We start from the raw sequence: 14,314 nt of genomic DNA, 5'->3' as shown, positions 1-14,314 counted from the left end.
AAATGTTTCAGATTATCACAAGCACTAACCCGTCACTGCGTTTCTTGAGATGCATGGTTGTATTTGAAAATGTGCCTGCGTATTGTGCTGTCTTCCAGTAATGCCATTATCATATCAAGATTTCAACAAGCTTGATAGTAATTTCTGCAGATTAGAAGTGCATTTCCTGTTTTTTTAAAACAATATGCATACAGGAGACCACAAGTGCAAACCATATTAGATATAAAAGTTATAAAATGCCACCTGGCAGATAGAATGTTTGTAAAGAAGTAGTAAGATGCTGAATGATGGAATAAGCCGAAAATTATTGATTGATTTTTAAAGAAGAATAAATTAAGTAACTACAATTTATTGCCACCAATTGTTAACGGTAGCCCTTTGAAGAGTGCAGAAAAGTTTACTACATTGATTTCTCTTGCTAATTTACCTTTGTATGATACATCAATATGAAATATCAATATAATATTTTCATATTCATATATTTACATTAGAGTGTGCTTTGAATAATTGCCTTTGGACTTAGCAATCAATTTTTGTATATTTCTTTCTGTCATACAGAAAAAAGTAACTGACTATAAAACCATGTTCAGTAATTTGCAACGATTCCCAGGCTACACCATTCAGCTTGATCCCAATGACCCTGTCCCGAAATTTGTTGATCAACGCTGGCGAGGATATGGAGAGAGAAAACAAGAAGCCATCAAGCATCTAGCAGAGTAATTGCAATGTTCTTTCTAGATATACTAAATAGTCAATTCCACATATATCTTACTTTAAGCAAATCTTATAACTGGAGTTAAAACATAATTGAAGAGCACATTGTTTGAAAAATTGTAACTACTGCAAAAAACATTTAATATTGTGGATGGCATTTAATGCAGGCGACAGGGCTCTCGCTTGCTAGCTGAAGAGCGGCGAGATTTCGCGTCGCGTCCTTTCAGTGCCCATCGGGCTGTGATGGGCTTTCCCGGGAGCAAGGACCCTGACGACAGAGGTCTCGCCCCAAAACCCACTGGCCAGTTAATAATAATAATCTTTAATAGTCACAAGTAGGCTTACATTAACGCTGCAATGAAGTTACTGTGAAAATCTCCTTGTCGTCACACTGTGGGCCTGTACGGTACACTGAGGGAGAATTCAGAATGTCCAATTCACCTAACAAGCATGTCTTTCGGGACTTGTGGGAGGAAACTGGAGCACCGGGAAGAAACCCACACAGACACTGGGAGAACGTGCAGATTCTGCACAGACAGTGCTAGGAATCGAACGTCGGTCCCTGGCACTGTGAAGCAACATTGCTAACCATTTTGCTCCCATGCTGCCCATTGTGGCTGGCAGCGGTCTATTTCAGGCAGCGCCAGCAGAAGCAGTGCAGCGGTCAGCAATGTAGCCATCAAACGCCCAGGAGCAGCAAGGGGCCCTGGTCCACAATGATTGAGGATGTGTGTTGCAGGAGAGGGGTGTAAGGTTTGCAGCTAGGGCACTGGCGTGGTTTTCAACAGGTCCCTCTTGCTGATGCTGGATCCGTCAATCAGGCACTCAATACCGGCAACAAGGGACATCTTCTCCCCTCCAGGACCCACTTGTTTTCTTTGTAGGCTCCTACATGGCCGCTCCTCTGCCTACCGCAGGTTGAATACCAGCAGTGTTGGATGTGGTCCATTGGCATTAATTGCCCACTTAAGGCCTCAACTAGCAGTGGGACGGGAAGGCCATCCATGAGTCTTCCTGTTCCAAACTTAATGGGGTGTAAATGGAAAGGTGGCAAAATCCCCACCCTGCCATTAAATGGCCCTCACTTAGGGCCATTTTTAACTGCACCAATATATCTGGGAGTTCTTGTGTTCTTCATTTGAAGGTACAGTGGGAGATTAAGAGAAACCCCAAGGAAATTCCAGACCAGTGTGTGTGGGGGCAAACTGTGTATTAAGTAATGTTTTATCAAATTGTTCAGTGTAAAACTCATCTCAGCCAGTCCCTTTCATGTCATTGAGCTTCAAACTTCAAACTATCAATGAAGGAGACAGGAAAGAAAATGATAGGAGATTTGTGCTGAATGGATGGGTTAGCCCGTTTTCTCTTTCTGGCCTCAGTTTGAATGTAGCTAAAGCTAATGGCATGAAAATCTTCTCTGTTGTCTTATAAGGGTACTATGTGAAATAAGGGTTAGCAGTTCAGAGAAAACTAATTGCTCACTTTGTGAGCTGTGAGTGGGAAAAACTCAGAGTACAGTGGGGAAGGTAAATGCTATAAAAAAAACTTACCTCCGGGATTCTGGCCTTCACTTGGGGAGCTGCGATGGGTGGGTGTGGGGAACGGGTGAGTGGGGGAGCGCGGGGAAGGGAGGGTGTGGGGAAGGGATGAGCGGGAGAGCACGGGGAAGGGAGTGTGGGGGGAAGGGTTGAGCGGGGGAGCGCAGGGAAGGGAGTGTGTGGGAAAGGGATGAGTGGGAGAGCACGGGGAAGGGAGTGTGGGGGGGAAGTGGTGAGCTCCTCGTGTCTCACTGAAACTGACATCAAAATCTGATTGAAAAAACTGAAAAGTGACATTTCAGGATGGCTGTGATTTGATTGGCTAATAGGGAAGCTGTGCTAAATTTGAAAATCCATTTTAAATTACAAGTTATAAAATTGATTTCAGACTGAAGTAATATGGAGAAATATATTTTTTAAAAGTTTAAATTAAAAAAACAAATAAAAAAATAATTAATTAAATAAAGCATAGAGGGCCAGGTGATGTGTTGTCCCTGCATGATGTGAGAGTTGGTGGACCCCATTGTGGTCCCCAGTGACCACAGCTGTCGTAAGTGTTGGTCGCTTGAGGAACTCCGGCTCGGAGTTCGTGAGCTGGTTTCTGAGCTTTGGACGCTGCAACACATCAGGGAGATGGAGAGTTATCTGGACACTGTGTTCCAGGAGGCAATCACATCCCTTCGATTAAATATCTTTAATTTGGTCAGTGGTGAGGGACAGGAGGGTGTGGCTCGTCCTTGTCCAACAGGTTCGAGATTCTTGCTCCCTGTGTGGACAGGAACAGGGATTGTAGGGATGATGAGCAAACTGACCATGGTACCATGGTACAGGGAGCCATTCAAGTGGTGGGAGAGAAAAGAAATATGGTCGTAATTGGGGATAGTATAATTGGGGATAGTATAATTAGGGGCATTGACACTGTTCTCTGTATCAGGATTGAGAATCCCGAAGGTTGTGCCTGGTTCTCGCGTTCGGTCTATCTCATCTGGGCTGCAGAGGAACTTGGAGTGGGAGTAAAGATCCAGTTATCGTGGTCCACATATGTACCAACGACATGGATAGAACTCGGACAGAGGTTCTGCTAAGGGAATATGAACAGCTAGGAGCTAAATTAAATTAAATTAGCTAAATTAAATAGCTAAATTAAATAGCAGAACCAAAAAGGTAATAATCTCTCGATTACTACCTGAGCCATAAGCTAATTGGCACAGGGTCAATAACATTAAGGAGGTAAATACGTGGCTCAAAGATTGGTGTGGGAGGAATGGATTTGAATTCATGGGACATTGGCACCAGTACTGGAGAAGAGAGATGTTCCATTGGGACGGTCTTCATCTGAATCATGCCGGGACCAGAGTTCTGGCGAATCGCGTAACTAGTGCTGTAGATAGGGCTTGAAACCAAATAGTGGGCGGGATTGGGGGAGGGGGTTCAGTTATATGGAGAATTAGAAAATCAAAGTTAAATGAGAAGTGCAGGTTAATGACGAGGGCTTTCAAAAAGTTAAAGGAACCGAGGGCTCAGGAGAGATTAGTAAAGTTTCCAGACCACGTAATAGAACAGAGTATAGAAGGTGGCAGGAATCTAACCTCCGGTGTGAGAAGGGAGGTGATCAATGCAGGACTGAGGATGTTGTATCTAAATGCACGCAGTATACGGAACAAGGTAAATGAACTTGTTGCGCACATTGAAATTGGCCGGTAAGATGTTGGGGGCATCACAGTCACGGCTGCAAGGAGATCAGGGCTGGGATCTGAATATCCAAGGGTATGTGTCCTATTGAAAGGACAGGCAGATGGGCAAAGGGGGCGGTGAAGTTGGACTGTTAGTAAGGAATGAAATTAAATTGACAGCAAGATGCGGCACAGTAGTTAGCACTGCTGCCTCACCGTGCCGGGGACCTGGGTTCAATTCCAGCCTCGGGTGACTGTCGCATGGAGTTTGCACTTTCTCCCCATGTCTGCGTGGGTTTCATCCGGGTGCTCCGGTTTCATCCCACAGTCCAAAAATGTGCAGATTAGGTGGATCGGCCATTCTAAATTGCCCTTTAGTATCCAAAAGGTTAGATAGGGTTACTGGAATAAGGTGGGGCCCTTTCAGAGGGTCGGTGAAACCCGATGGGCCAAATGGCCTCCTCCTTCACTGTAGTCTAAGCGATGTAGGATGAGAAGCTTTGAATCTGTGTGGGTAGAGTTGAGGAATCGCAAAGATAAAAAGATCCTGATGAGAGTTGTGTGCAGGCCCCCGAGCAGTAGTCAGGATGTGGGGCAGAAAATAAATCGGGAGGTAGAAAAGGCATATAAAAAGGGCAATATTACAATAATCATGGGGGACTTCAATATGCAGGTGGACTAGGAACATCAGGTTGGTAGTGGATCCCAAGGAACAGAATTTGTGGAATGTCTAAGAGATGGTTTATTGGAGCAGCTTGTGACAGAACCTACTAGGGAACAGGCAATTCTGGATTTGGGATTTAAGGTGAAGAAACCCTGAGGGTGCAGTGACTACAATATGACAGAATTTACCCTGAAGTTTGAGAGGAAGAAACTGGAATCTGACGTGATGGTATTACAATTAAATTAAGGTAACAACAAAGTCGTGTGGGAGGAGTTGGCCAGAGTTGATTAGAAGAGGTGCCTAGCAGGGAAGATAGTAGAACTGCAATGGCAGGAGTTTTGGGGGTTATTTGTGAGGCACAACAGAAATTCATCCCAAGGAGGAGGAAACGTGCTAAGGGGAGGACGAGGCATCCATGGCTGACGAGGGAAGTCAAGGACAGCATAAAAGCAAAAGAAAAAGCATACAAAGCGGCGAGGATTAGTGAGAAGCCGAAGGATTGGGAAGCCTTTAAAAGTGAGCAGAGGACAACTAACAAATAAATCAGGGGGAAGAAGATGAAATATGAGTGCAAGCTAGCTAATATTATAAAAGAAGATAGGAAAAGTTTTTTTTCCAATATAGATTGTGGAGGCATTGGTGTGATCTTTCAGGACTCACTGGAGGTGGGGCAAGTCCCAGAGGACTGGACAATGGCTAATGTAACACCCTCTTTAAGAAGGGAGGGAGGCAGTAGAAGGGAAATTATATCTTGGTAAGATTTTAGAGTCCATTATTAAAGATGAGATCGTGGAGTACTTGGAAGTGCATGATAAAATAGGACTGAGTCAGCATGGCTTTGTCAAGGGGACGTCATGTCTGACAAATCTGTTGAAGTTAAGAGCCCATGGTGTTAAGGGTAAGATCCTAGCATGGATAGAGGACTGGCTGACTGGCATAAGGCAGAGAGTGGGGATAAAGGGGTCTTTTCAGGATGGCAGCCGGTGACTGGTGGTGTGCCTTGGGCGTTGGTGCTGGGACCACAACTTTTCACAATATGCATTAATGATCTGGAAGAAGGAACTGAAGGAACTGTTGCTACGTTTGCAGACGATACAAAGATATGCAGAGGGACAGGTAGTATTGAGGAAGCAGGGGGGCTGCAGAAGGACTTGGACAGGCTAGGAGAGTGGGCAAAGAAGTGGCAGATTGAATACAATGTGGAAAAGTGTGAGGTTATGCACTTTGGAAGGAGGAATGGAGGCATAGACTATTTTCTAAATGGGAAGATGCTTAGGAAATCAGAAGCACAAAGGGACTTGGGAGTCATTGTTCACGATTTCCTTAAGGTTAACATGCAGGTTCAGTCGGCAGTTAGGAAGGCAAATGCAATGTTAGCATTCATATTAAGATGGGCAGCACGGTAGCATAGTGGTTAGCACAATTGCTTCACAGCTCCAGGGTCCCAGGTTTGATTCCCAGCTTGGGTCACTGTCTGCGGAGTCTGCACGTTCTCCCCGAGTGTGTGTGCGTTTCCTCCGGGTGCTCCGGTTTCCTCCCACAGTCCAAAGATGTGCAGGTTAGGTCGATTGGCCATGCTAAGTTGCCCTTTGTGTCCAAAATTGCCCTTTGTGTTGGGTGAGGTTACTGGGTTATGGGAATAGGATGGAGGTGTGGGGTTGGGTGGGGTGCTCTTTCCAAGAGCCAGTGCAGACTTGATGAGCCGAATAGCCTCCTTCTGCACTATAAAAAGAAAAAAAAATGCAAGAGCAGGGATGTAATTCTGAGGCTATATAAACCTCTGGTCAGACCCCATTTGGAGTACTGTGAGCAGTTTTGGGCTCCGTATCTAAGGAAGGATGTGCTGGCCTTGGAAAGGGTCCAGAGGAGGTTCACAAGAATGATCCCTGGAATGAAGAACTTGTCATCATGAGGAGTGGTTGAGGACTCTGGGTCTGTACTCATTGGAGTTTAAAAGGATGAGAGGGGATCTTATTGAAACTAACAGGATACTGAGAGGCCTGGATAGAGTGGACATGTCGACTTGTAGGAAAAACTAGAACCAGAAGACACAACCTCAGACTGAAGGGGCGATCCTTTAAAACAGATAAGGAGGAATTTCTTTAGCCAAAGAGTGGTGAATCTGTGGAACTCTTTGCTGCAGAAGGCTGTAGAGCCCAAATCAGAGTGTCTTTAAGACCGAGATAGATAAGTTCTTGATTAATAAGGGGATCAGGGGTTATGGGGAGAAGGCAGGAGAATGGGGATGAGAAAATATCAGCCATGATTGAATGGCGGAGCAGACTCGATGGGCCGAGTGGTGTAATTCTGCTCCTATGTCTTGCGGTCTTAATTCAGCAAGACTATTGTTTTTAAAACGTCAATGTAAAGTATTTTGACAAGATTTATTAATAAAGTATATTGATACCAGTCTATGATTAGATAATGCTTTTGAGTGAATTTTTTTTTTGTCTTTTACATCAAGAAACAGCTAAATTGATTCAAACCCATTAAGCAATAACATCCTTTTCTTCCCAGACATGACCCTTCTCTTAGAATGCAGTTACAAATGCAGCAAGATCCGCAAGTGACTGGTAAGAACCGGTACAAGTACTTCACAAGGTAAGATAACTAAAAACATTTGTTTTTGTTTGCAAGTATATTTGTAAAAGGCAGCATGAATAATAAATGAAGAATCTTACTGTATTCTCATGTTGTTCATGTTGCTTAATTTGAATTACTGAATAATTTGAATTTGAAATGTGCCATTAACATCTCTAGTATTATGCTATTCCAACTGTTCAAGAGCTGCAGACAGAAAAGCAGAGGAGGTTTTAAATTATCTTTATTTGTATTGTTAAATATTAGAAATAAGGTATTGTGGTAGCTTGACCCCTTTGAGGGGCGATCCATCGCAGTCCACGACCGTGGACTATCGTGTGTGTGAGCACGCGAATCCCAACCAATGGGGAACACCACAGGGCCCTGGGACCAGGGGCTCAGGCAGTATGGATACGGGAGTTGAACACTATCTGTTTCAGAGAACTCGGTGGCTGCATATAGTTAACCGTTGCTTTGTTCTCAATTGACCCCTTTTGGTTACATACAAGAAGTCGCCGCAGTATTTCAAATGAGGGCATTTAAAAATTTATTGGATAAGCATATGGATGATAAGGGCATAGTGTAGGTTAGATGGCCTTTAGTTTTTTTTCCATGTCGGTGCAACATCGAGGGCCGAAGGGCCTGTACTGCGCTGTATCGTTCTATTTCCTCAAGTCGCCACAGGTATAGATTCAGTTGGGTTTAATTTAGTATCTTTATGTAAGAAAGGGTACAACTCTTGTACGATTCATATTAAACAAAGGTGTTTGCATGTATGGGGGAGGAGGTGATTGGTTTCTGTTCAAACTGTGTTTCTATTGTGCTGAGAGGGTTTACAACATATAAAGGAAATAAGAGATTGGTGAAAGAATGAGCTGTTGCTTGGCAACCGGGGGCCACTTTTAGGGAAAATAGTTTTTTTGAGTTTAGTTTTAACTAGAAGCCAGAGTAGAAGTTAGAATCACAGTATGGTTTGCTGAAGGAAGACCGAGCAGGAATGGGATCTATAGAATGGGATTTAGCCAGATGGCAGAGGATAGAATGGTGCACATGGTTACAGAGAGCAGTACTCTGTAATAGAGTAGAAATGGAGAGGAAGCAGAGCACTATCAAAATGGGGAACAGAGCATGTGAATCAGGAAAAAGCACTAAGGTGGACAAAGAAGATAAGTATTCAGCAGGAAATGAAACACTTGGACATGGAATGTAGCACTGTAGTGAGGATGGGATGATTATCTGGAATCTCAGGTTAGCTGTAAAACAAAGAGTAAGCACTGAACTGGGATGAGAAGTAGATTCCCAAGTACCAATGCAAAGCATACACATTTAATCAGTCTCTAGTAACCACATAACTGATAATCTATTAATGCTACATGATTACCATGAAGCACTGAAATGTCTGCCACGAGCAAACAAATGTGATGATAAAAAAGGAAAGCTGGCACAGATGTATAAGGTATAATAATGTAGTTGTTAGGATACTGACCTTGCAATCCAGAGATTGTGGGCTGAATTGTATCAACTTTTTTGATAGGTTGGCATGCAGGAATGCTATGGCAAAATTGCAGCAGCAGGAAAGATGGCAGACAGGCCACCCACCGAGAGCCCAAGTGACGCACTTAAGTGGCCAACTAAGGGCCACTTCGCTCTGTATAGGCATTTTTCCCACACTGTGGAGCCTGCTGCTGTATAGGGAGACCATCCATTAAAATATGGTAGCCTCTTGTATCAAGTGTTGCATCAGAGCATACTGAACTGCTCTGTTGCAATATATCCATTCTACTGTTTCGTGTTCAGTGACTCTCCCATTAAGCAATTCCAGCACCTGCTTCATCCAAAAATCGCCTCATCTTCAGATGGTGCTGTTTGGCTTCAAGTTTAACTTCAATTGATGCTGGTCTTGCATGAACTTGAGACCCCTGCTGAGGCATACAGCAACTCAGCAGTGTGCTTATCTGTATTATTTAATCTATATCCAGGTTATCCATAAAGGCCTCATCGACCCAACCTTGTCCCCCACTTGAGGCTTGATAACCCTCAGGTTAAATCATCACCGGTCAACTTTCTCTCTTCGCAAATGCGGAGAATCGTAAAGGCTGCCGTGGGACAGGCCGTGACCGATTCTCCCCCCCCCCGGGTGGGGCTAGGAGCGCGGCCCTGTGCGTCACGCCGGCTGACGCGGCCGATGACGTCGGCTGCGCATGCGCAGGTTGGACACCGCCAACCCGCGCATGCACAGTTGCCGTCTTTTCCCTCCGCCGCCCCGCAAGACGTGGTACTGCCGTGCCAATCGGGCACCCAGATGCCCCAAACGGGCATCTGGCGCCTGTTTCACGACGGCAGCGAGCAGGTGTGTTTGCTGCCGTGTTGAAACTGCGTGAAGGCCCGGCCCGCTCGGCCCATCGGCCTCGGAGAATCGCCGCTCGCTGTAAAAAAAACGGCGAGCGGCGATTTGTGGCGTGGGTCGGGCGTGGGGGGGGGGGGGGGGAGAATAGCAGGAAGGCGTGAAAAATGTCGGGAGACCCTCCCGCTATTCTCCCACCCGGCGTGGGGGGCAGAGAATCGCGCCCCCTATTTGCATGCAAATATATCTTGGATGCAATCGTATTTGCTATTTTCTAAAAAGAACTCCGGACTCAAAATCCAGATACAGGTATTGGTACTAAAAAAACTTTAGTTTGTTGTTGAGTATATTCAGCCAATTTCCAATTGGAAGAACAAAGCCAAATAATGGAATATTTTGTTTTCAAAGGACATGGTATGGAAACTGACCAGATCATTCCAATTCTGCATTAATGTACGTCTTGTTGGCCGTTTGTGTATTACATTTGGAAGTCAATAAGATGATTGTTTTGCTCTGATGGGCAAAGAAATTGGGTGGGAGGTGACTAAATGATGAAGAGAGAAAAGATTTGACATCTGTTTGACGTATTTTGCTTTTTTAAAAATATTAATTTTTGGTTCATGCCATCAGTCTTGCATTGCAATTTTTAATGGTTATATTTTCTGCCCACTTTACAGACCTACTATTCCCTTTGTACAACAGTTACCTGTGAATGCAGTTCTGGACATATCAAAGTAAGTTCCTGTTAATGTTTTATGGAGCTTAATGATACCTCTGGCTTGTCATATAACCCTTTTTCGAAAGAAGGGTGGTAGGAAGGGAAGTAACTGAATCAATTGAGTTTACGTGTGAAAATAGTTTCTGTTCTTCGACTAGACAAGTAATTTAATGAAAGTAAGCAATTTGATTGAGAAACATTATCTTGTGAAAAGTCATCTGCTGCTTACTATGTTTTATTGCTAGAAATGTTGTTCCTGAGATTTAATCTTACAGGGTACAAATTCAAGTTTGAAAGTTTAAATATTTTTTCTTTGTTTTAATAAAGTTTATTTATAAAAGGGGCTTATTTATTTAGGGGCAGCACGGTAGCATTGTGGATAGCACAATCGCTTCACAGCTCCAGGGTCCCAGTTTCGATTCCGGCTTGGGTCACTGTCTGTGCGGAGTCTGCACATCCTCTCCGTGTGTGCGTGGGTTTCCTCCGGGGCTCCGGTTTCCTCCCACAGTCCAAAGATGTGCAGGTTAAGTGGATTGGCCATGATAAATTGCCCTTAGTGTCCAAAATTGCCCTTAGTGTTGGGTGGGGTTACTGGGTTATGGGGATAGGGTGGAGTTGTTGACCTTGGGTAGGGTGCTCTTTCCAAGAGCTGGTGCAGACCCGATGGGCTGAATGGCCTCCTTCTGCACTGTAAATTCTATGATTCTATGAAAATAACCAAGCCCTATTTCTTATCACTCCTAGAAAGAATCTTTCTGTACCGTCTTCAAACTTAAAAAAAATATTGTCCTCTCCATCCAGTCTCTGAAACACTGTTGAGAGCTAACCAGACATCCGTAACAATAGCATATTTGATATAGTAAAGCATCATGAAGTGCTTATAGTATTGGGTTTCAAATAAAATTTGGCACCAAGTCACAAAAAGAGACCAATATGACAAAAAACCTGGTTAAAGAGTCAAAGTTAAAAGGAGCATCTTAAAGGAGGAGTGAGAAGTAGAGACCAGAGGCTTAGGGAGGGAATTCCAAAGTTTAAGCTCCAGGCAACAGAAGGCACAGGTACAAATAGTAGCAATTAAAATTGTGGATGTGCATGTGTAGAGGGGGAAATTGTACTGTAGTATACTTGACCCTCGTGCTCATGAGAGACCAGCCGAAGACTCTTGTAAAAACTAGTCTTTATTTACAAGCTATAGTGAGGGCTATTGGCATTCCAACTTGGGGCACCAGAAAAGCCCAGATTTAATGATAGTACAGTTATATTTCAAGATACATAGAACATTACAGCGCAGTACAGGCCCTTCGGCCCTCGATGTTGCGCCGTCCTGTGAAACCACTCTAAAGCCCATTTACACTATTCGATTACAAGAAATTGGCATATACCAATCCATGTTACCAGTTGTCTATGTCCAATCATGACTATCAATTGCAGTTACATCATGCATAGTATAGGAAAATAATTAACCAATCACATTCAAATTCCTCATTGGTGGCCCGATATCTGGGGTGTAGCCATCAATCACCTCCTTCCTTATTGCTATCAGCATACATACTGGAGCCATCACAATCGTACCCTGTTACATATTGTAGAATAAACGTTGGATTCTAATATCTGCAGTTTCTCTGTCTGAAGCTGGCCTCTCAAAGCCTGAGTCCTTGTGATATTCGTTACAATTAGCAATTCCCACAATCAGAAATGATGATTTTAACTTCCCCAGTAAATAATGGAGCTATAGGTTTTAAACTGGTTCTAATATCTAAAGATCCCCAAATTTCCCTCTTCAGTCCATCCTGTTTGGCCCTTGGTTTTACCCAAACAGAACAATTATTACTCCCTACTCAATGGGCAACTTGGGTGCCACAACATACAGTGTGATCAATCATGCTATTAGCCTAGGTGGGCATGATTTCTAATTTGTCCTTTGAGAGTGATGGTCATCTATTGATATAATTTCCCTTGTCAATTTTTGAGTATGATGCTAAGACCAAGTCATGGGCTGAACTTGTGTCACTGAATTCATTATAAAATCATATAGAGTTGACATACTTAGATATGTTAACTGAACTAAAATAATTTAACATTGATTTCTCTACCTTGAGGCTGAGATTGAGCATTTGATGCCCGACATAATAACTCTACTGCGCTGTGTCTTATTTTGTTTCTCCTGTAAGTGTGAGTACTAGATTGGCTTCATCCGTGTCATTGTAACTCACAAAGCATTTACAACAATCAAAATTTGACCAGTTGCTATGTTATTAATTTAATTAATTGCTTTCTATGTGGATTAAATGGCATTTCAACTTGTGAGTCGCGTATAATAAGGTTCCAGGGTGATATCTTACTCCTTCGCCCCTTGCCACAAAGAGCAAAGAACAGTACAGCACAGGAACAGGCCCTTCAGCCCACAAAACCTGTGCCAATCATGATGCCTGTCTAAACTAAAACCTTCTGTACTTCCAGGTTCCGTATCCCTCTATTCCCACCCCATTCATGTGTTTGCCTCTTAAATGAAGCTATCATACCTGCTTCTACCACCCCCCCCCAGAAGAAAGTTCCAGCCACTCACCACCCTCTGTGTAAAAAATCTTGCCTCGCACATCTCCTCTAAACTTTGCCCCTCGCACCTTAAACCTTTGTCCCCTAGAAATGGACTTTTCCACCCTGGGAAAAAGCTTCTGTCTATCTCATTATTATTCTTGATCACTTTCTTTCTCTAATCCTTGAGTGTGGTGATCTGTGCAAGGAGAAAATCCACTTTTTATTCCTCTTTGTTCCCTCTTCATGCATCTTGGGCGGAATTCTCCGCTTCCGGGAAAAATCGGGAGGGCCGTCGTGAACTCGGCCGAGTTTCACGACGGCCTCGGAGGCCGCTCCTCGCCCACTATTCTCCCTCCTGGCGGGGCTAGGAGCGGCGCTCCGTAGCTCTCGGCCGCGGGGACGTTGCGCCAAGAATGATGCGGCCGGCCGCCTAATGACGTCAGCCGCGCATGCGCAGGTTGGCCGGCTCCAACCCGCACATGCGCGGCTGACATACTACAGCCTTCGCAGCATGAAATACTACATGTTCCTGCCTCCATCACCTCACTTAATTTCAAAATAAGAAATTTCTAGTCTCAAAATAAGAAATTTCCATCAAACTTCCTGTAAATATTTTAATTAACTCCAGATAGGTTTATAAAAGGCCTAGCAAATCTTGCGCTCTTTGTAAACCAGGTTTGATGCCACATTGAAGTTATATTTTATATGTTGTCAAACTCAATCTATGTGAGATTATCTCCCTGAGGCAAACCTCATATTATTTCTCTGAGGTTCTGGATTATATCTCTAAAATATGACTTTTTAAAAATCGATTGCGTTCATTCCAGATCTAGGAGCCTTTAAGTATAATTCCCAAGTTCTCCCGCCGGCTTAAGCTCGTCATCCACTTTCTTAAGCAGGGACTGGATGGACCCTAAAATATTTGAGTTGGGCTTCTGGGTCAACGTAAATTTTAGCTGTAGTGTCCTTTTATCTTCCCCAGGCCTTCCTAGAAGACTTCCAGGTACTTTCTGAGTACAAACCGCCTGTACCCATCCAGAAGATTTGTTGCCAGTCCAAACAGAGTCTTTATAACCGATCATGGCCTAGGAGGCTGGGTCCAGGTCTTTGTACCACTACCAGGTGTAGCCAGATTGATTTCCCCCCCTCCCCCCCCCACCGTATCGATTTCCATGTTCACGGGGTGACAACTTACTGACTTACTTGGGGCATTACTTTTATTGGGGCTTCTTTGGGTGTCGAGATGCAATTTAACTGCATGCAATCATCTTCCTCGGGCTGGGCAGTGTGTAAAGCCCTGGCTCGGGAGCTTACCCGACCAAGGTGGCATGTTCACTGTCAATTCTAGTAGCCTTGACTGCCACCGTTCCTGCGACTGCTGTGAGTACTCTTATTTGTCCTCTAAGGAGGTGCCTTGTCAGGCTAAGGTGGCTCTTGGCCAGTGGGTCTGACCATGACTTTGTTCCGGTGGTGACTGGGTCTCATAAGCCCTACCCTTGGAGAGGCATCGCTCGTTGGAATGGGGGCCTGCCAACACTGTGTATG

The 14,314-nt window shown here is 44.1% G+C and overlaps 1 protein-coding gene across 6 annotated transcripts in view; it reads left to right on the top strand.

Annotated features, from left to right (window-relative positions):
• The window catches only part of cfap91 (cilia and flagella associated protein 91), a 157,560-nt gene that overhangs the window by 24,911 nt on the left and 118,335 nt on the right, over positions 1-14,314 (top strand). For all 6 annotated transcript variants that reach the window (XM_038801921.1, XM_038801919.1, XM_038801917.1 and 3 more), the window contains exons 3-5: positions 559-716; positions 7,107-7,190; positions 10,191-10,247. In XM_038801921.1, the coding sequence (XP_038657849.1) occupies positions 559-716; positions 7,107-7,190; positions 10,191-10,247 (299 nt within the window). The remainder of the gene's footprint in view (positions 1-558; positions 717-7,106; positions 7,191-10,190; positions 10,248-14,314) is intronic.

This window comes from Scyliorhinus canicula, chromosome 7 (assembly GCF_902713615.1).
Source record: "Scyliorhinus canicula chromosome 7, sScyCan1.1, whole genome shotgun sequence".
NCBI lineage: Eukaryota > Metazoa > Chordata > Chondrichthyes > Carcharhiniformes > Scyliorhinidae > Scyliorhinus > Scyliorhinus canicula.
This window is presented reverse-complemented; position numbering and strand designations above follow the sequence as displayed.